The sequence below is a fragment of the Rhinichthys klamathensis genome, unplaced genomic scaffold, assembly GCF_029890125.1.
Source record: "Rhinichthys klamathensis goyatoka isolate OS25496 unplaced genomic scaffold, OSU_Roscu_1.1 h1tg000300l_1, whole genome shotgun sequence".
NCBI lineage: Eukaryota > Metazoa > Chordata > Actinopteri > Cypriniformes > Leuciscidae > Rhinichthys > Rhinichthys klamathensis.
Genome location: NW_026606819.1, coordinates 7,501 through 27,500, shown reverse-complemented (window position 1 = coordinate 27,500; position 20,000 = coordinate 7,501). Strand labels below are relative to the sequence as shown.

The following is a 20,000-nucleotide window of genomic DNA, read 5'->3' as shown; positions in this document are numbered from 1 at the left end:
GAAGGGTCATGTGACGCTGAAGACTGGAGTAATGATGCTGAAAATGCACAGGAATAAATTTCACTTTACTGTATATTCACATTGAAAACAGTTCTTTTAAATTGTCATAATATTTAACAATATTAGTTTTCTTTAATGGAATAACCCCAGCCTCGGTGAGCAGAGAGGCTGTTTAAAGCATTCCTCTGTCCTGGTACCAGCAGACTCTCCTGTTCTTCGAGCTCCACGAGTCCGGCTTCTGTCGGGCGAATATCAACAGAAACAAAATATTTGCATTCTATTTTAAGATGTACTTTTTTTTTTTGCAATTGTTGCTCTTAATTTCTTTTTGTTGTTTTGATAACCAGGGAAACTGTATGTTGTACATAAGCTGTACGCGTAGGTGCTTCTAACGGAACATTTTTAAGACTGTATCCTCACCGTATTTTACAGAAAATAAAGAATTTAAATGAATATATGTGTGACTCGGTGACGTCATTTCATCCTTGGGGAAATATGTGTTTTCTTTCACCATAATATCAGCATGATGAGGGACGACACACACACACACACACACACACAAAATAATAATAACAAATGTTTTCCTCATCTTCCCTAAAATAGTTTATTCATTATCAATCATTAACTCCAACCATAACGGGCTTGGTAATCGGATGTTTATAAAATATTGAATTTTTAATAATGTAATTGTATGTGAAAATTTTCCATTATTGTGTTATTCACTGTGGAAGCTTGTTTCCGCCACAGATTAAAACATTTTAAAAGATAATTGCGACTTTTTATCTCACAATTGCGTGTTATAAAGTCAGAATTGCGAGATATAAACATGAAATTCTGAGAAAAAAAGTCACAATTGTGAGATAGTCAATTACCTTTTTTATTCTTTATTCTGTGGCGGAAACGAGCTTCCATAATTCACTTAAATATACAAATACATGTTTAATTTTAGCCCCCAAAATGCAAGTACTGAAAATATAATGCATTTTTGTTCAACTAATGTAAATTAACACAACATTTATCAGCAATTTACTTCCATAACAGTTGAATTATGTTTAAAAATAAGTTTATTGTCTCTAATTTAAGTAAGGAATCAGCCTCTTTTTTTAATCTCAGAACAAAATGAGCAAATGTTTGATTTAGTAGCTGTCACTCAGGATTTATGGATATGAAATGTGTCCCACAAGCAGAATATTTTAACATCGCTGTTCAAATGATAGTATCGAGTTCGGGCATTTGTAGCGTGTATAATTGTAATGATGTAAGTCTATCTGTAGCTGACATACGAATATGATGCATACAATTAATTTGTCAAGAAATCATAAACTAGCTACTATGATTGTTGCATTTCGAGCAGCGCTGAGAAAAGCAACAGGGGTCACGTGACACCGGCTATGCTTCACGCGCGTTCACGCGTAGATCAGGAGCTTCCCCGCTCGGTGATGAGTTGCTGCAATGCGTCTCCGCGCCGCCAGGCGTCAGTGCGCGCGTCGCGTCTGCAGCTGCTCGGTGTGTGTGTGTGTGTGTGTGTGTGTGTGTATTTCTCTGCGTGATGGCGGAGCGCGGAGACGGTCGATCCACGCAGTGACACTCGAACCCGAACCGGTACCGACCGGCCCGAGGGACAGCTGAGAGAGTCAGTCGCTGTGAGCCGAAGCTTCAGGATGAGATGAGAGCCGCACTGCTGTCGCTGAGGTGAGTGTGTGTGTGTGTGTGTGTGTGTGTGTGTGTGTGTGTGTGTGTGTGTGTGTGTGTGTGTGTGTGTGTGTGTGACAGTCCCGAACCCGACCGGACCTGACGCGCGTGTGTGACAGCAGCGCAGATCACTGTATCGCGGACATTAATAACAACAACACAATAATGATGCGCGTGATGTATAGATGAGGATTCCTCACGAGATCAGGACAGGTGTATGTGTGTGTGTGTGTGTGTGTGAGGGGGAGAGAGAGAGAGAGAGAGAGAGAGAGAGAGAGAGAGAGAGAGAGAGAGAGAGAGAGAGAGAGAGAGAGAGAGAGAGAGAGAGAGAGAGAGAGAGAGAGAGAGAGAGAGAGAGAGAGAGAGAGAGAGAGAGAGAGAGAGAGAGAGAGAGAGAGAGAGAGAGAGAGAGAGAGAGAGTGAGTGAGTGTGTGTGTGTGTGAGGGGGGGAGAGAGAGAGAAAGATTGTGAGTGTGTGTGTGAGGGGGGGAGAGAGAGAGAAAGATTGTGTGTGAGTGTGAGAGAGAGAGTGTGTGTGTGTGAGAGAGAGAGACCTACACACATGTATATAATGTTCAATATTGTTTGTTTTTGTTTTTTATATAAATGATTTCTAAATCCTTTTTATATTATTTATTAATCTTTGTTTGTTTTATTATTATTGTTTTATGATATCAGTATTATTATTTTTGTGTACTAAATGTTCTAAATCATTTTTTTATGTTGTTTTGATGCTTTGGCAATACAAAATGTATTTTTTTGTCATGCAAATAAAGCTTTCTGAATTGAATTGAATTGAGAGAGAGAGTGTGTGTGTGTGAGAGGGAGAGAGAGAGAGAGAGAGAGATTGTGTGTGTGTGTCTGTGTGTGTGTGAGGGGGAGAGAGAGAGAGAGTGTGTGTGTGTGTGTGAGAGGGGGAGAGAGAGAGAGTGTGTGTGTGTGTGTGTGTGAGAGAGAGAGAGTGTGTGTGTGTGTGTGTGTGAGAGAGAGAGAGTGTGTGTGTGTGTGTGTGTGAGAGAGAGAGAGAGATTGTGTGTGTGTCTGTGTGTGTGAGAGAGAGAGAGAGAGAGAGAGAGAAATTGTGTGTGTGTGTGTGTGTGTGTGTGAGAGAGAGAGAGAGAGATTGTGTGTGTGTCTGTGTGTGTGAGAGAGAGAGTGTGTGTGTGTGTGAGAGAGAGAGTATTCATATTATGTAGAACTGGCATGAAACCTTTAGTCAGTTGTGTGTAAGTCTGTAGTGTGTGTCGGATCTGTTGATTAGTTGTGACTGTATCTCTGCACAGATTCAGCTGTTAAAGCTCATATGCACACCGCGGTGTTTTCTTCTTCTCTGTTGTTACTGTGGTCAGAACTCTGGTACCAAACATGAGTTCTGTTCTGGCCCCTGACCCCTGACCTCTGACCCCTGACCTCAGATCAGAGGAATTAAACACAGCAATAATCATCAATAACACACTAGAGCTGGTGTTTTATATGATTTTGTCTTCCGACGATTATGAAAACAAGATGATCATGATCACAGTGATGCTCTTGTCTAGTGTTATACATTTTTTTATTTTGACTATATAAATTATTGAATTTTCAGTGTAAAATATTGCCATTTTAACTATTCACAGTTTAAAGGTACAATATGTAAGAATTTTGTATCAAAATATCCCAAAAGCCAAGAATTTGTAAAACCAGAAAAATTCACAATTGTAACTAGTGCCCTTCCCTGTTCGCGCGTCGCCCGCTAATGACGTGATATCCGCTGTAGCGAGGCTAGATGTTGTGTGGAGGAGGAGGCGGGAACCGGCGAACATTCGAAAACTTTAATAAACGTAAAATAAAGAAATACAAACTGAGAGTAAAGACAGCGACTGCTGTCCCGTATAACCACACACACACACACGTCCAGGCCTGGCCCTCTCTCCTCCTTCACTGCCGTCGCTCCTCCTTTAGCTTCCGCTCCTCCGTGAGCGATCCGAGAGCGGTGCGTCGCGCATCAGGAGTCACGCCACTCGCCGCATCCGCGCTATCCCTGGTTCACGCTAGTACTCCCATAGTAACCATGGCGACAGACGTCTACAACTGCGTAATGTTTAGCATTTCTCTATGCTCTAATGTTTAGAGTTCCTTTATATCCGCGGGACGCTGAGATCTGAGATCTGTTAAAGAACATTAATGTTTCCACTCATCCATAAACATTGTTATATCCATCAGCTTGACGACAGGTTCCATGATTCCGCTTATTCACTGCGTCATCAACCTACGCCTGAGTTACTGTAAGAGCTTAGCGCCCGCTAGCGGCGAAACTAAGTACATATTAGCTTTAAACACACCAGCCAATGTTGAATTTCACCCCAGAAATGCAAGCGCTGAAAATATAATGCAGTTTCACAAGACATGTATCACTGATTTACTTCCATAACATTGAGTTCAAGAAAATTCACTGGAAGTTTTTTTTTAAAATAGTTTAATAAATGCAGGATGTTTCCAGTGTCCGCGAGTAACTGTGTGATGGTGATGATGTTTAGCCGTGATCTGAGGTGTTTATAGAGTGACTGTATTAATAACACAGGTGTGTGTGTGTGTGTGTGTGTGTGTGTGTGTGTGTGCAGCTGCAGATGAGCGGATGTGAGGCCGAGGGAAACTCTTGCGTTGTGCAGCTCAGGCGTTTGAGGAAGTGGATGTTGAAAGTGCTTAGAAAGAGCTAAATGCAGCGCTGACAGGAAACGCATCACTGCTGAAACAGGAAGTGGAGTTTTCTAGTGAAGACACCTGAGGTCGTGGGTCAGTCGGTGACCTGGTGTGTTCATCTGACTGATGCTGTTTAATTCAGGTCTTCCTGTGACACGGCCTCAGATTGGGTTTGGAATAACAGATGCTCATAATACTCAATGACAAACTACACATGGGTCTAGATCAATGCTCTATCGCCCTGCCGCAGTGTGTGTGTGTGTGTGTGTTCCTCTGTCCTGCGTCAGCGATCTGTGGATGGATTCACTGTTGCTGTACTTCAGTGTGTGTGTGTGTGTGTGTGTTAGAGAGTTGATCTGTGGATGGATTCACTGCTGCTGTACTTCAGTGTGTGTGTGTGTGTGTGTATGTGTGTTTCTACACATGCTGCTATTTCCCAGGAGATTATAGATGCTGCTGTTGGGTATACAGTGAGTGTGAGTGTGCACACTCTCACCCATACTCTCACCCTCACCCATACCCTCCCCCATATCCACACTCTCACGGGAGGGTATGTGTGTGAGTATGGGTGTGAGTATGGGTGAGGGTGTGGGTGTGAGTATAGGTGAGGGTGAGGGTGAGGATGTGGGTGAGTATGGGCAGAGACTATTTATATAGAGACATGCCACTTCCCCAATCCTTAATACAACTATATAGGGAAAACCCGTAACGCCAAAGATGGCGGTTGTATGCACATGCCCCGCCCCTCCCGCTGGAAAGCCAATCGTCTGCTTTTAACAGTCAAGCCGGAAAACATTTAAGCCTATCGTCTGGTTCCACCGACGCATGCGCACAGTTGAGGTTTGCGACAGCGGAAAATATGTTACTGTTTGAAAAGGCGGCAGATTTGATGACATCCCAAGTCTCCCGGAAGTTCCGGGAGTCTCCCGCAGATTGATAGCGGCTCCCTGATGACCGCAAATTAGTTCAAATCTCCCGGAATCTAGAGCGAGCGAGCAGTAGCGCGCGCACGACAGAGAGCGAGAGAACCCTTGCGCATGCGCAGTAAAAGTATAACCTGTGGGGAAAAAGGCGTTTTAAACCTTATTTTGGGGCAAAGTCATCAAACTTTTTCAGCGATTTTTATCATATTTTATTAGTGTTTGTATACATGCAGTTTTTATGTCCCGGTGACCAGTGAAAGTGCAGTTCTGGGTCTCTGCCCATTCATTTAGATAGGAGCCTGGTCTTGTTAGTCCGAAATAGCTGCCCGGAGGCGTTGCCAAGATGGCGGCCGAGTGGCATGACTTGCCTAAAAGGACTTTGGTATGGATGAGGGTATGGGTGTGAGTATGGATGAGGGTATGGGTGTGAGTATGGATGAGGGTATGGGTGTGAGTATGGATGAGGGTATGGGTGTGAGTATGGATGAGGGTATGGGTGTGAGTATGGATGAGGGTATGGGTGTGAGTATGGATGAGGGTATGGGTGTGAGTATGGATGAGGGTATGGGTCTGAGTATGGATGAGGGTATGGGTCTGAGTATGGATGAGGGTATGGGTGTGAGTATGGATGAGGGTATGGGTCTGAGTATGGGTGAGGGTATGGGTGTGAGTATGGGTGAGTGTGGGTATGGGTGTGGGTGAGGATGAGGGTGTGAGTATGGATGAGGGTATGGGTGTGAGTAAGGATGAGGGTATGGGTGTGAGTAAGGATGAGGGTATGGGTCTGAGTATGGGTGAGTGTGGGTATGGGTGTGGGTGAGGATGAGGGTGTGAGTATGGATGAGGGTATGGGTGTGAGTAAGGATGAGGGTATGGGTGTGAGTATGGATGAGGGTATGGGTCTGAGTATGGATGAGGGTATGGGTCTGAGTATGGATGAGGGTATGGGTGTGAGTATGGATGAGGGTATGGGTCTGAGTATGGGTGAGGGTATGGGTGTGAGTATGGGTGAGTGTGGGTATGGGTGTGGGTGAGGATGAGGGTGTGAGTATGGATGAGGGTATGGGTGTGAGTAAGGATGAGGGTATGGGTGTGAGTAAGGATGAGGGTATGGGTCTGAGTATGGGTGAGTGTGGGTATGGGTGTGGGTGAGGATGAGGGTGTGAGTATGGATGAGGGTATGGGTGTGAGTAAGGATGAGGGTATGGGTGTGAGTATGGATGAGGATATGGGTGTGAGTATGGATGAGAGTATGGGTGTGAGTATGGATGAAGGTGTGAGTATGGATGAAGGTGTGAGTATGGATGAGGATATGGGTGTGAGTATGGATGAAGGTGTGGGTATGGATGAGGATATGGGTGAGGGTATGGGTGAGAGTATGGGTGAGTGTGGGTGTGGGTGAGGATGAGGGTGTGAGTATGGATGAGGGTATGGGTGTGAGTATGGATGAGGGTATGAGTATGGATGAGGGTATGAGTATGGATGACGGTATGGATGAGGGTATGGGTGAGGGTGTGAGTATGGATGAGGGTATGGGTGAGGGTATTAGTATGGATCAGGGTATGGGAGAGGGTGAGAGTATGGGTGAGGGTATGAGTATGGATGAGGGTATGAGTATGGATGAGGGTATGAGTATGGATGAGGGTATGAGTATGGATGAGGGTATGAGTGAGGGTATGGGTGAGAGTATGGATGAGGGTGTGAGTATGGATGAGGGTATGGGTGAGGGTGTGAGTATGGATGAGGGTATGGGTGTGAGTAAGGATGAGGGTATGGGTGTGAGTATGGATGAGGATATGGGTGTGAGTATGGATGAGAGTATGGGTGTGGGTGAGGATGAGGGTGTGAGTATGGATGAAGGTGTGAGTATGGATGAAGGTGTGAGTATGGATGAGGATATGGGTGTGAGTATGGATGAAGGTGTGGGTATGGATGAGGATATGGGTGAGGGTATGGGTGAGAGTATGGGTGAGTGTGGGTATGGGTGTGGGTGAGGATGAGGGTGTGAGTATGGATGAGGGTATGGGTGTGAGTATGGATGAGGGTATGGGTATGGATGAGGGTATGAGTATGGATGACGGTATGGATGAGGGTATGGGTGAGGGTGTGAGTATGGATGAGGGTATGGGTGAGGGTATTAGTATGGATCAGGGTATGGGAGAGGGTGAGAGTATGGGTGAGGGTATGAGTATGGATGAGGGTATGAGTATGGATGAGGGTATGAGTATGGATGAGGGTATGAGTATGGATGAGGGTATGAGTATGGATGAGGGTATGAGTATGGATGAGGGTATGAGTATGGATGAGGGTATGAGTATGGATGAGGGTATGAGTGAGGGTATGGGTGAGAGTATGGATGAGGGTGTGAGTATGGATGAGGGTATGGGTGAGGGTGTGAGTATGGATGAGGGTATGGGTGTGAGTAAGGATGAGGGTATGGGTGTGAGTATGGATGAGGATATGGGTGTGAGTATGGATGAGAGTATGGGTGTGAGTATGGATGAAGGTGTGGGTATGGATGAGGATATGGGTGAGGGTATGGGTGAGAGTATGGGTGAGTGTGGGTATGGGTGTGGGTGAGGATGAGGGTGTGAGTATGGATGAGGGTATGGGTGTGAGTAAGGATGAGGGTATGGGTGTGAGTATGGATGAGGATATGGGTGTGAGTATGGATGAGAGTATGGGTGTGAGAATGGATGAAGGTGTGGGTATGGATGAGGATATGGGTGAGAGTGGGTATGGGTGTGGGTGAGGATGAGGGTGTGAGTATGGATGAGGGTATGGGTGTGAGTATGGATGAGGGTATGGGTGTGAGTATGGATGAGGGTATGGGTATGAGTATGGATGAGGGTATGAGTATGGATGACGGTATGGATGAGGGTATGGGTGAGGGTGTGAGTATGGATGAGGGTATGGGTGAGGGTATTAGTATGGATGAGAGTATGGGTGAGGGTATGAGTATGGATGAGGGTATGAGTATGGATGAGGGTATGAGTGAGGGTATGGGTGAGAGTATGGATGAGGGTGTGAGTATGGATGAGGGTATGGGTGAGGGTGTGAGTATGGATGAGGGTATGGGTGAGGGTGTGAGTATGGATGAGGGTATGGGTGAGGGTATGAGTATGGATGAGGGTATGGGTGAGGGTGAGAGTATGGGTGAGGGTATGAGTATGGATGAGGGTGTGAGTATGGATGAGGGTATGGGTGAGGGTGTGAGTATGGATGAGGGTATGGGTGAGGGTATGAGTATGGATGAGGGTATGGGTGAGGGTGAGAGTATGGGTGAGGGTATGAGTATGGATGAGGGTATGGGTGAGGGTATGAGTATGGATGAGGGTGTGAGTATGGATGAGGGTATGGGTGAGGGTGTGAGTATGGATGAGGGTATGGGTGAGGGTGTGAGTATGGATGAGAGTATGGGTGAGGGTGGGGGTATGGATGAGGGTATGGGTGTGGGTGAGAGTATGGATGAGGGTATGGGTGAGGGTGTGGGTGAGGGTGGGGGTGAGGGTGAGAGTATGGATGAGGGTATGGGTGAGGGTGGGGGTGAGGGTGAGAGTATGGGTGAGGGTGTGGGTGAGGGTGAGGGTGAGGGTGAGAGTATGGATGAGGGTATGGGTGAGGGTATGAGTATGGATGAGGGTGTGGGTGAGGGTGGGGGTGAGGGTGAGAGTATGGGTGAGGGTGTGGGTGAGGGTGAGGGTGAGGGTGAGAGTATGGATGAGGGTATGGGTGAGGGTGAGAGTATGGGTGAGGGTATGAGTATGGATGAGGGTTAGGGATGCACCGATGCATCGGCTGAACATCGGTAACGGCCGATATTTGCCTCATTAACTGCCATCGGCCATCGGGAAATAAAAATGACATTCGCCGATGATTATTATGTGTCATGAACGCTGTGCTCAGGAGAAACTTTTTCCCTCTTTTTATTTGGGCGCGGGGAGATACCGAGACGGAAGAGGGCGCCCGCGCACTCTCCGTCCTCAGTAACTTAGATTAAACAAAGAAGATGTACGGCGATTACCTGCAAGCTGACCAACAACGGAAAAATGAAGCCGCCAAGAAAGCGCAAACCCCCGGTAAGACTCAGACTGCAATTGACACGGCGTTTGAGAAAGCCAAACAGCTGCCTTCCGACAGCGCCAAAGCGAAACAAATAACAAACAAGGTGATGGAGTTCATCGCTTTAGATGACCAGCCTTTTATTGGAGAAATAACCACCTGCGTTTTCCAGAACTCGCACAAATGGCACGCAAATACCTTAGTGCGCCATGCACCAGCACAGAGAGTGAGCGGTTATTCAGCTCTGTGTCTCATGTCTTGGATGAAAAGAGAAATAGGCTTTGCTGTGACAAGGCAGAGATGCTTATCTTTGTAAAGAAAAACATGCATCTTATTAAGAAGTAGGCCAGAGATACAGCAGGTGACTTATGTCATTAATGATCAGAAGTGGAGGTACTGTTTTTGTTTTATAAGATGCCCCATGTTCCAGCCTGTGAGTTCTGAAACACTGTTATGTTTTATTCTGTATGAGAAATACACAAGGTGAAAGATAGCCCTATTTATGTTTGTATTTATGAATAACATAATTTATTTATTTGAATAACATAATTTATTTATTTCACTTGTTTTTGCATTTACACTTGATGTTTTTTTTTTTATTTATCAGAAAAATATTTTTTATTGGGCCATGAAAATAATCTCATTGAGTAAGTTTTTGTTTATCAGGCTAAAACCACTCAAATAATTTTGTTGGGCAATGTACTGAAACAAATTTTTTCATTGATTAGAGTTAGCAGTCAAAGGTTTTTGAATGTTATTTTTCAGAAAAGTACTTGTCATAAATAAGGTTATAATGTCAACCAGAAAGTGACATTAAAGGTTGTTTTTGTTTCAGAAATTGGTCTGATTGAATTTGTGCTCATTCTAGGATAGTGTGATCAAGAGCCGAAAGACTTGTATGTTTCCGTGGCATAAAAGAAGGAATAAATAACAAAAAGAAAAAACATCGGCATCGGCCATCGGCTAAGTTGTTATGTTAAACATCGGTATCGGTATCGGCCCAGAATTTCCCAATCGGTGCATCCCTAATGAGGGTATGGGTGAGGGTGAGAGTATGGGTGAGGGTGGGGGTATGGATGAGGGTATGGGTGAGGGTATGGGTGAGGGTGAGAGTATGGATGAGGGTATGGGTGTGGGTGAGAGTATGGGTGAGGGTGGGGGTATGGATGAGGGTATGGGTGAGGGTGAGAGTATGGATGAGGGTGGGGGTATGGATGAGGGTATGGGTGAGAGTATGGATGAGGGTGGGGGTATGGATGAGGGTATGGGTGAGGGTGAGAGTATGGATGAGGGTGGGGGTATGGATGAGGGTGTGGGTGAGGGTGTGGGTGAGGGTGTGAGTGAGGGTCAGGGTGTGGGTGTGGGTATGGGTGAGGGTATGGGTGAGGGTGTGAGTGAGGGTGTGGGTGTGGGTATGGGTGAGGGTAGGGGTGTGCCGGTTTCAGAATTGGTGATGACGGTTATGACGTGAGTCAAATGTGACGGTTCGTAACATAACCGTCGTCGGATTAGCTACTAGCTCTACGTTTATTTAACATGAACAGCAAGACAACTAGAAGTGAATGTGCTTTCCATTAAATGCATCACACAGTAAACAAATCTTTAACTAACAAAACAAACAAACGTTGCAATGAACGTGCTTTTTTTTAATAAATCACACACAGTAAACAAAACCTTAACGAAAAAACTTTGGAATGAACTTTGCAATTTAGGCGCGCAAACTGCGTGCCGGTGCGGTGAGACGTGCATGCTCGGGCAGATTCGGCTTGAAGTCGGTCATCCTCGGACGCGGCGCCGCGCGCGCTGTTACAAAAAAAAGCCGTGCACACAGCCAAGCCAAATGGGGTCTTGTGCACCGAACGCGTCATTTTCGCCGCGCGCACCTTCGCGATCGTGCGGACGCGTCGAGTATAAAGGTATAAACAAGGCTTTACTCCGTGTCAGCGCGCGCTCTGATCGGTAAAGGGGCACAGACCTCTCCCGAATCATCTCCAGCAGTAGCAGCCTCCGTTTCCCTCTTAAGCTGATATTAGTATTTAAACATTCTCTATGATAAAAAATGTTTGTAAAAAATATTTTAATAGCACGGTTTTGGCGGTTATAGAGTTCTAATGACGGTGTTCAACTATAACCGTCGGTCTCACGGTTATATAATAACCGTCACACCCCTAGGTGAGGGTGAGAGTATGGATGAGGGTGGGGGTATGGATGAGGGTGTGGGTGAGAGTATGGGTGAGGGTATGGATGAGGGTATGGGTGTGGGTGAGAGTATGGGAGAGGGTGTGGGTGAGAGTATGGATGAGGGTGAGAGTATGGATGAGGGTATGGGTATGGGTGAGGGTGAGAGTATGGATGAGGGTATGGGTGAGGGTGAGAGTATGGATGAGGGTATGGGTGAGGGTGAGAGTATGGATGAGGGTGGGGGTATGGGTGTGGGTGAGGGTGTGAGTGAGGGTCAGGGTGTGGGTGTGGGTATGGGTGAGGGTGTGGGTGAGGGTGAGGGTGTGAGTGAGGGTCAGGGTATGGGTGTGGGTGAGGGTGTGGGTGAGGGTGTGAGTGAGGGTGAGGGTGAGGGTGTGGGTGTGGGTATGGGTGAGGGTGAGAGTATGGATGAGGGTGAGGGTGTGAGTGAGGGTCAGGGTGTGGGTGTGGGTATGGGTGAGGATGAGAGTATGGATGAGGGTGTGGGTATGGGTGTGGGTGAGGGTGAGGGTGTGAGTGAGGGTCAGGGTGTGGGTGTGGGTATGGGTGAGGGTGAGAGTATGGATGAGGGTGTGGGTGAGGGTGAGGGTGTGAGTGAGGGTCAGGGTATGGGTGTGGGTGTGGGTGAGGGTGTGGGTGAGGGTGTGAGTGAGGGTGTGGGTGAGGGTGTGGGTGTGGGTGTGAGTGAGGGTGAGGGTGTGAGTGAGGGTCAGGGTATGGGTGTGGGTGTGGGTGAGGGTGTGGGTGAGGGTGTGAGTGAGGGTGTGGGTGAGAGTATGGATGAGGGTGTGAGTGAGGGTGAGGGTGAGGGTGTGGGTGAGGGTGTGGGTGAGGGTGTGAGTGAGGGTGAGGGTGAGGGTGTGGGTATGGGTGAGGGTGAGAGTATGGATGAGGGTGTGGGTGAGGGTGTGGGTGTGGGTGAGGGTGAGGGTGTGAGTGAGGGTCAGGGTGTGGGTGTGGGTATGGGTGAGGGTGAGAGTATGGATGAGGGTGTGGGTGAGGGTGTGAGTGAGGGTCAGGGTATGGGTGTGGGTGTGGGTGAGGGTGTGGGTGAGGGTGTGAGTGAGGGTGAGGGTGTGGGTGAGGGTGTGGGTGAGGGTGTGGGTGAGGGTGAGGGTGAGGGTGTGAGTGAGGGTCAGGGTGTGGGTGTGGGTATGGGTGAGGGTGAGAGTATGGATGAGGGTGTGGGTATGGGTGAGGGTGAGAGTATGGATGAGGGTGTGGGTGTGGGTGAGGGTGTGGGTGAGGGTGTGGGTGTGGGTGTCAAGTCAAGTCAAGTCACATTTATTTATATAGCGCTTTTCACAATACAGATTGCATCAAAGCAGCTTCACAGTGATAACATGAAAGTAGTACAACACAGTTCAATAATATTGTTGAATATTAAATATCCCCAACTAAGCAAGCCAAAAGCAAGGCGACAGTGGCAAGGAACCAAAACTCCATCAGATTGGATGGAGAAAAAAACCTTGGGAGAACCCAGGCTAGTCAGGGGCCAGTTCTCCTCTGGCTAACAATCATAGGGTTTTAAAGAAGCTTTACAGTAAGTCCATATCAGAGAGTACCTGGAAAAAATACATTTAGTTAATCATGTAATATTTAGGGGATAACATATCGCCGGCGTTGAGTCGTCTCTTCGCAGGCGTTGAGTCGTCTCTTCACAGGCGTTGGTCTTCTCATCACAGGCGTTGAGGCATCCGAAATCCCCGTGAGAGGCAGGATACCAAACTGGAGCCTACGAACGCCATTTTTCTCGGGACAAGCGTCCCGAGATAACAGCAGAAAGGCAGATGGGAAATAATTAGCATAGCTGATGTTCATAATGATTTCCATTACACGGGAGTAGGTGTTAGAAAACCATAATCTCACAACTCTCCGCAACCCAAACTCTCCGCAACCCAACCGCAACCATACGGACCGACCCGTTTGTCTATAAGGCTGTCGAGCCCCACTGGTGCGTTAAGCAGTTTCAGTGGCAAACGGTTCCGTATGGCATAGCAGAGGACTAAAAGGTAAGCATTATGTGAATGCTTGACTAAAGAGACACGTCTTTAGTCTAGTTTTAAACTGTGTCAGCGAGTCAGAGCATCGGACCGTATCGGGAAGGCTATTCCAGAGTTTTGGAGCTAAATGCGAGAATGCCCTCCCTCCTTTCGTGGACTTCGATATCCTAGGAATGACCAGAAGCCTTGAATTTAGTGATCTTAGAGAACGCGGTGGATTGTAGGGCGAAAGAAGGTCCGTTAAGTACATAGGAGCTAAACCATTAAGGTCTTTATAGGTCAGTAGTAGTACTTTGTAATTGATACGGAACTTAATAGGTAACCAGTGCAGAGATGATAAAATCGGTGTTATATGATCATATTTTCTTGACCTAGTAAGAACTCTAGCGGCTGCATTTTGCACTAACTGTAGCTTGTTTATTGAGGATGCAGGACAACCAGCTAATAAAGCATTACAGTAATCTAGTCTCGAGGTCATGAATGCATGAACTAACTTTTCTGCATCAGAAACAGATAGCATGTTACGTAGCTTAGCAATGTTTCTAAGGTGGAAAAAGGCTGTTCTTGTAACAGATGAAATATGATTTTCGAAAGACAAGTTGCGGTCTAGTATAACACCCAGGTCTTTTACTGTAGTGGAAAAAGATGGGTGACACTGTATGGGTGTGGGTATGGGTGAGTGGGTGAGGGTGAGAGTATGGATGAGGGTGTGGGTGAGGGTGAGGGTGAGGGTGTGGGTGAGGGTGAGGGTGTGGGTGAGGGTGAGGGTGAGGGTGTGGGTGAGGGTGAGGGTGAGGGTGTGGGTGAGGGTGAGGGTGTGGGTGAGGGTGAGGGTGTGAGTGAGGGTCAGGGTGTGGGTGTGGGTATGGGTGAGGGTGAGAGTATGGATGAGGGTATGGATGAGGGTATGGGTGAGGGTGAGGGTGTGAGTGAGGGTGTGAGTGAGGGTACTACTTTTGTTGTAGTGGTTAGCAAACAGCATTGCATTACCGTGCGCCCCCTTCTGGACTGGAGTGTGTATCGTCTGTGAACGACTGTATTCATCTTCTGACTGCATGAACCCAACCGTGAATACATGTACCGTTACACCGCTAATTTATATATATTTATTAGGGCTGTCAGTTAAACGCGTTATTAACGGCGTTAACGCAAACCCATTTTAACGGCGTTAATTTTTTTTATTGTGCGATTAACGGTCTTTTTGGGCTAGCAAACTTTGTAGTTTTTTTCACATGCTTTTTGCAACAGGGCGCGGCGCTATGATGAAACCCGTTCATTTCAATGGCTTGCGCCGCGCGAGGACGTTTTGTTGCTTCGTCGACCAAAGCGCAAGCGGATCTAGCTAGACCGGAAACAAAACAACAGGCACGCCGCACACACTCGTTTGGGCTTACGAGCCGGCCAAATAGTAGGTTAACGTTACGTTTTGAGTGGATGACGAGAAATGGATGCCAATAAGATTCTGAATGGAAAGTTTACTTTGAAAAAGTTGCCAAACGGTCCCATTGACGAGACCAAAGTGATCTGTGTGTTTTGTTGTTGTGAACTGAGCTATCATCATCGCAGCACGTCCAGTCTGAAACACCACTTGATGATGGCCAAGCACACACACACACACACACACACACACACACAGCTGATGCGAATTCTCCGCCCCCTCGTCAATATCAGGACCTCGTCAGTATTTCTTTCACCCTTTTATTGATGGACAGTGTTACATTGTGTGAGAGATTATTTGCTCCAAGTGAGAATGTTAGTGTGAAATTGAACACAGTATATGCCAGTGTTGGTTTCAATAAAAAACATTTGCACAAAGCAAGCCGATCCACTTTTCCATGTTGATAAGAGCATTAAAATGAGAAAAAATAATGGGACAAAAAGAAATCAAGAGACATTTAGAATAGATAACAATGTGTGATTAATCGCGAGTTAACTTAATGCGATTAATCGCGATTAAATATTTTAATCGTTTGACAGCACTAATATATATATATATATATGCAAATGTGTGTCTGTGTGTGTGAATATATATGTATAATATATTTTATTTTTATTTTTATTATTTTTTCGTTATACTGGGATGTACTTCACAATATGGAAGAAAATATGTCACTAATTAAATTTAAATATTTAGATAAATATCTTATTATGAATATAATTAACATTTAATTAAAATGATTCAATGAAATAATTAAGTTTCAAGAACTGAGTTTTCCAGAAGGTCATAATTATATATTTTTTTAAACTAAATTTACTTATTTTTTTACTCACAAGTATCTCCCTGATTAAATATTTAAGAGCTTTACACAACTAGAAAAAAAATGTAGGCCTATGTTTAATATAGAAATACCAATGACTTTTGAATATTTGATTAATTCCATGACTTTTCCAGGTCTATAAATCACTCTTGTGTTCCCTCGTACACAGGCCGCGGCAATCCTGGTTCTGGAATAAAGATGACTCAACATTAGAAATATGATAGATTGATTTTACAAGGTTTAAGTTCATTTACTCAGACGTCAGTGTGTGTGTGTGTGTGTGTGTGTCTCAGTGTGTGTTTCTGCCGGAAGCGTGTCTTCTGGTTTGATTTGAGAGCGCCTGTGGAGGAAGTGAACGAGCGATCTGTGTTTCCTCAGTTCCTGCACGTGTTCTCGCTCACACACTCGTGTTCGTGGGTTTGATCGCAGGAGTGATGAGAGATGGTGTGAGTCTCACCGGGTCGTAGATCGAGCTCGTGTCGCTCTTCCACTTGTTCCTCTCGCTGACTGAGATTCGGGTGGATGATATCATACGTCACATGACCTCAGATCGGGGAACAGTGAACATCTGTCCAGGTGAGCAGAGGTTTGATGGGATAACGATTAAATCCCCAGTTATCCCGGTTTCTTCCCACGACGGGATGTCCGGTTCTGAGCCCGTTGCCGCGGCGACCTGCGTGTGTTTTGTGGATATGAATCCCCGAGTGTGACGGATGCAGTTCAGGCTGTCATCAGGTGTCCTGCACGGTGACCTTTGACCCGTGTGGTGCAGATCAGACAGATGTGTGCGTGTGTGTGTTTGAGAGGAGAGTGTGTTTTTGAAATACGAGGACTCGTATACGATGGCTTTAAAAACGTACTAAACAGTGTTTTATTAAATATGTAAAAATTTATAAAGTTTCCTGTGATGGGTAGGTTTAGGGGTCGGATTGGTGTGTGTGTGTGTGTGTGTGTGTGTGAGTGATGGGTAGGTTTATGGGTCGGGTTAGTGTGTGTGAGTGTGTATGTGTGTGTGTGTGTGATGGGTAGGTTTAGGGGTCGGATTGGTGTGTGTGTGTGTGTGTGTGTGAGTGATGGGTAGGTTTATGGGTCGGATTGGTGTGTGTGTGTGTGTGTGTGTGTGTGTGTGAGTGATGGGTAGGTTTATGGGTCGGGTTAGTGTGTGTGTGTGTGTGAGTGTGTATGTGTGTGTGTGTGTGTGTGTGATGGGTAGGTTTAGGGGTCGGATTGGTGTGTGTGTGTGTGTGAGTGATGGGTAGGTTTATGGGTCGGGTGAGTGTGTGTGTGTGTGTGTGTGTGTGTGTGTGTGTGTGTGTGTGTGTGTGTGTGTGTGTGTGTGTGTGTGTGTGATGGGTAGGTTTAGGGGTCGGGTTTGTGTGTGTGTGTGTGTGTGTGTGTGTGTGTGTGTGTGTGTGTGTGTGTGTGTGTGTGTGATTGGGTAGGTTTAGGGGTCGGGTTAGTGTGTGTGTGTGTGTGTGATTGGGTCGGTTTAGGGGTCGGGTTAGTGTGTGTGTGTGTGTGTGTGTGTGTGATTGGGTAGGTTTAGGGGTCGGGTTTGTGTGTGTGTGTGTGTGTGTGTGTGTGTGTGTGTGATTGGGTAGGTTTAGGGGTCGGGTTAGTGTGTGTGTGTGTGTGTGATTGGGTCGGTTTAGGGGTCTGGTTAGTGTGTGTGTGTGTGTGTGTGTGTGTGATTGGGTAGGTTTAGGGGTCGGGTTAGTGTGTGTGTGTGTGTGTGTGTGTGTGTGATTGGGTAGGTTTAGGGGTCGGGTTAGTGTGTGTGTGTGTGTGTGTGTGTGTGTGTGTGATTGGGTAGGTTTAGGGGTCGGGTTAGTGTGTGTGTGTGTGTGTGTGTGTGTGTGTGTGTGTGTGTGATTGGGTAGGTTTAGGGGTCGGGTTAGTGTGTGTGTGTGTGTGTGTGTGTGTGTGTGTGTGTGTGTGTGTGATTGGGTAGGTTTAGGGGTCGGGTTAGTGTGTGTGTGTGTGTGTGTGTGTGTGTGTGTGTGTGTGTGTGTGTGTGTGTGTGTGATTGGGTAGGTTTAGGGGTCGGGTTAGTGTGTGTTTGTGTGTGTGTGCGTGTGAGTAAGCAACAACTTATTTAATTTTGATTTATTTGCCCGGAAAACAAGACATAATATCTTGTGGCATTTTACTCCTCTAGTAAATGCATCTTAATTTAAGAATATTTAGATATTTGGACTGGAAACAAGACAAAAATACTAAGTAAGAAAAGCATTTTTTGCAGTGTATTCTTAAATGATGATTCTCCATTGATTAGCCCTGCGCTGTAACGGACTGTGTGTGTGTGTGTGTGTGTGTGTGTGTGTGTGTGCAGTGGTGTTTAGAGCGGCGTGATGGCGGAGGAGCGATGCCCGCAGCTGGTGGATTACTTCGTGGTGGCGGGTCTGGCGAGCGACTCTTCCCCGCGGGTCGAGGAGGCTCATCAGAGGGGCATTCGCGCTCTGCAACCCGTCACGGATCTCGCTGTGATCGCCCGCGGCCTCGGAGAGGACGTCCCCGAGGGCTTCACATGCATCGAGAAAACACAAGCAGGCCATCCGGCGGAGCTGAGCGCGGGACTGATGAACAACACACACATGTTCCTGTGCTACCGGAGAGGACACGACAAGCCTCCCATCGTAGAGCTCGGGTGAGACGCACTGAAGACTCGCTTCATCCCTTACACTCATCTTTGATCACCAACATATTTAAATGGTTTTTCCTTGATTCTTAATGCCTTTAAATTAGGGCTGTCAGTTAAACACGTTATTAACGGCGTTAACGCAAACCCATTTTAACGGCGTTAATTTTTTTATCGTGCGATTAACGGTCTTTTTGGCCTAGCAAACTTTGTAGTTTTTTTTTCACATGCTTTTTGCAACAGGGCGCTGCGCTATGATGAAACCCGTTCATTTCAATGGCTTGCGCCGCGCGAGGACGTTTTGTTGGTTCGTCGACCAAAGCGCAAGCGGATCTAGCTAGACCGGAAACAAAACAACAGGCACGCCGCACACACTCGTTTGGGCTTGCGAGCGGCCAAATAGTAGGTTAACGTTACGTTTTGAGTGGATGACGAGAAATGGATGCCAATAAGATTCTGAATGGAAAGTTTACTTTGAAAAAGTTGCCAAACGGTCCCATTGACGAGACCAAAGTGATCTGTGTGTTTTGTTGTTGTGAACTGAGCTATCATCATCACAGCTCGTCCAGTCTGAAACACCACTTTTCTTTTTTTTTTCAAAATGATATGACATAATACAGTAGATATAAATGTTTCACATATACTGTTCTAAATTATTACAAATCATCATAAGATATGAAGAGCATTAAAGATAACATTCATATCAATGAAATTAAAGAACATTCGAATCACATATTAGAAACAAGAAAAAGAAAGAAAGAAAAAAAACAATGGAAAGGAGGTATACATGTATAATTAAAATAAAGTAGAGGAATTTAATTATTTTGAAACACCACTTGATGGCCAAGCACACACACACACACACCCACACACGCACGCGCGCACACACACACACACACACACACACACACAGCTGATGCGAATTCTCCGCCCCCTCGTCAATATCAGGACCTCGTCAGTATTTCTTTCACCCTTTTATTGATGGACAGTGTTACATTGTGTGAGAGATTATTTGCTCCAAGTGAGAATGTTAGTGTGAAATTGAACACAGTATATGCCAGTGTTGGTTTCAATAAAAAACATTTGCACAAAGCAAGCCGATCCACTTTTCCATGTTGATAAGAGCATTAAAATGAGAAAAATAATGGGACAAAAAGAAATCAAGAGACATTTAGAATAGATAAAAATGTGTGATTAATCGCGATTAAATATTTTAATCGTTTGACAGCACTACTTTAAATATCTTGAGTGTAACTCGACACCCTTGCCTCATTTAGTATGCGCGGTTATATGAATATGCAAATGAGCCCCGCCTCCACTCACTCCCTCAGCTCAGAGATCCACTGGTTGACGATCACACGTTGATCTGATTGGTTACAAGGTCGTTTGTGACGTCAGAAACACCAGCGATTTCAAACCGTGTTTTTGAGACTGTCTTTGGTTCACTGCAGTTTTAAGGAGGAAATACTCAGCAATGCTGTCGACTTATGAACTTACACATGGTGTGTCTTAAAGCGTATTAATAACACCACATAGACACATA

At 46.0% G+C, this 20,000-nt stretch overlaps 2 protein-coding genes across 3 annotated transcripts in view; one reads left to right on the top strand and one right to left on the bottom strand.

Moving 5' to 3' along the window:
• Positions 1-1,543: 1,543 nt before the first annotated feature.
• Positions 1,544-20,000, top strand: part of LOC130103905 (DENN domain-containing protein 4B-like) — a 21,018-nt gene continuing 2,561 nt past the window's right edge. The window contains exons 1-2 of one of the 2 annotated variants that reach the window (XM_056270253.1): positions 1,544-1,692; positions 18,152-18,466. In XM_056270253.1, the coding sequence (XP_056126228.1) occupies positions 18,171-18,466 (296 nt within the window). In that variant the 5' untranslated portion in view covers positions 1,544-1,692; positions 18,152-18,170. Of the gene's footprint in view, positions 1,693-16,284; positions 16,396-18,151; positions 18,467-20,000 lie in introns of those variants that run through there. The other variant, XM_056270254.1, reaches the window with a different exon arrangement.
• LOC130103892 (cell surface glycoprotein 1-like) lies at positions 7,432-12,822 on the bottom strand (the record flags this gene model as incomplete). Its single annotated transcript, XM_056270236.1, is given in 2 exon segments — positions 7,432-9,038; positions 12,204-12,822. Coding segments are annotated over 2 exon segments (2,226 nt in total), but the record flags the coding sequence as incomplete, so codon positions are not given.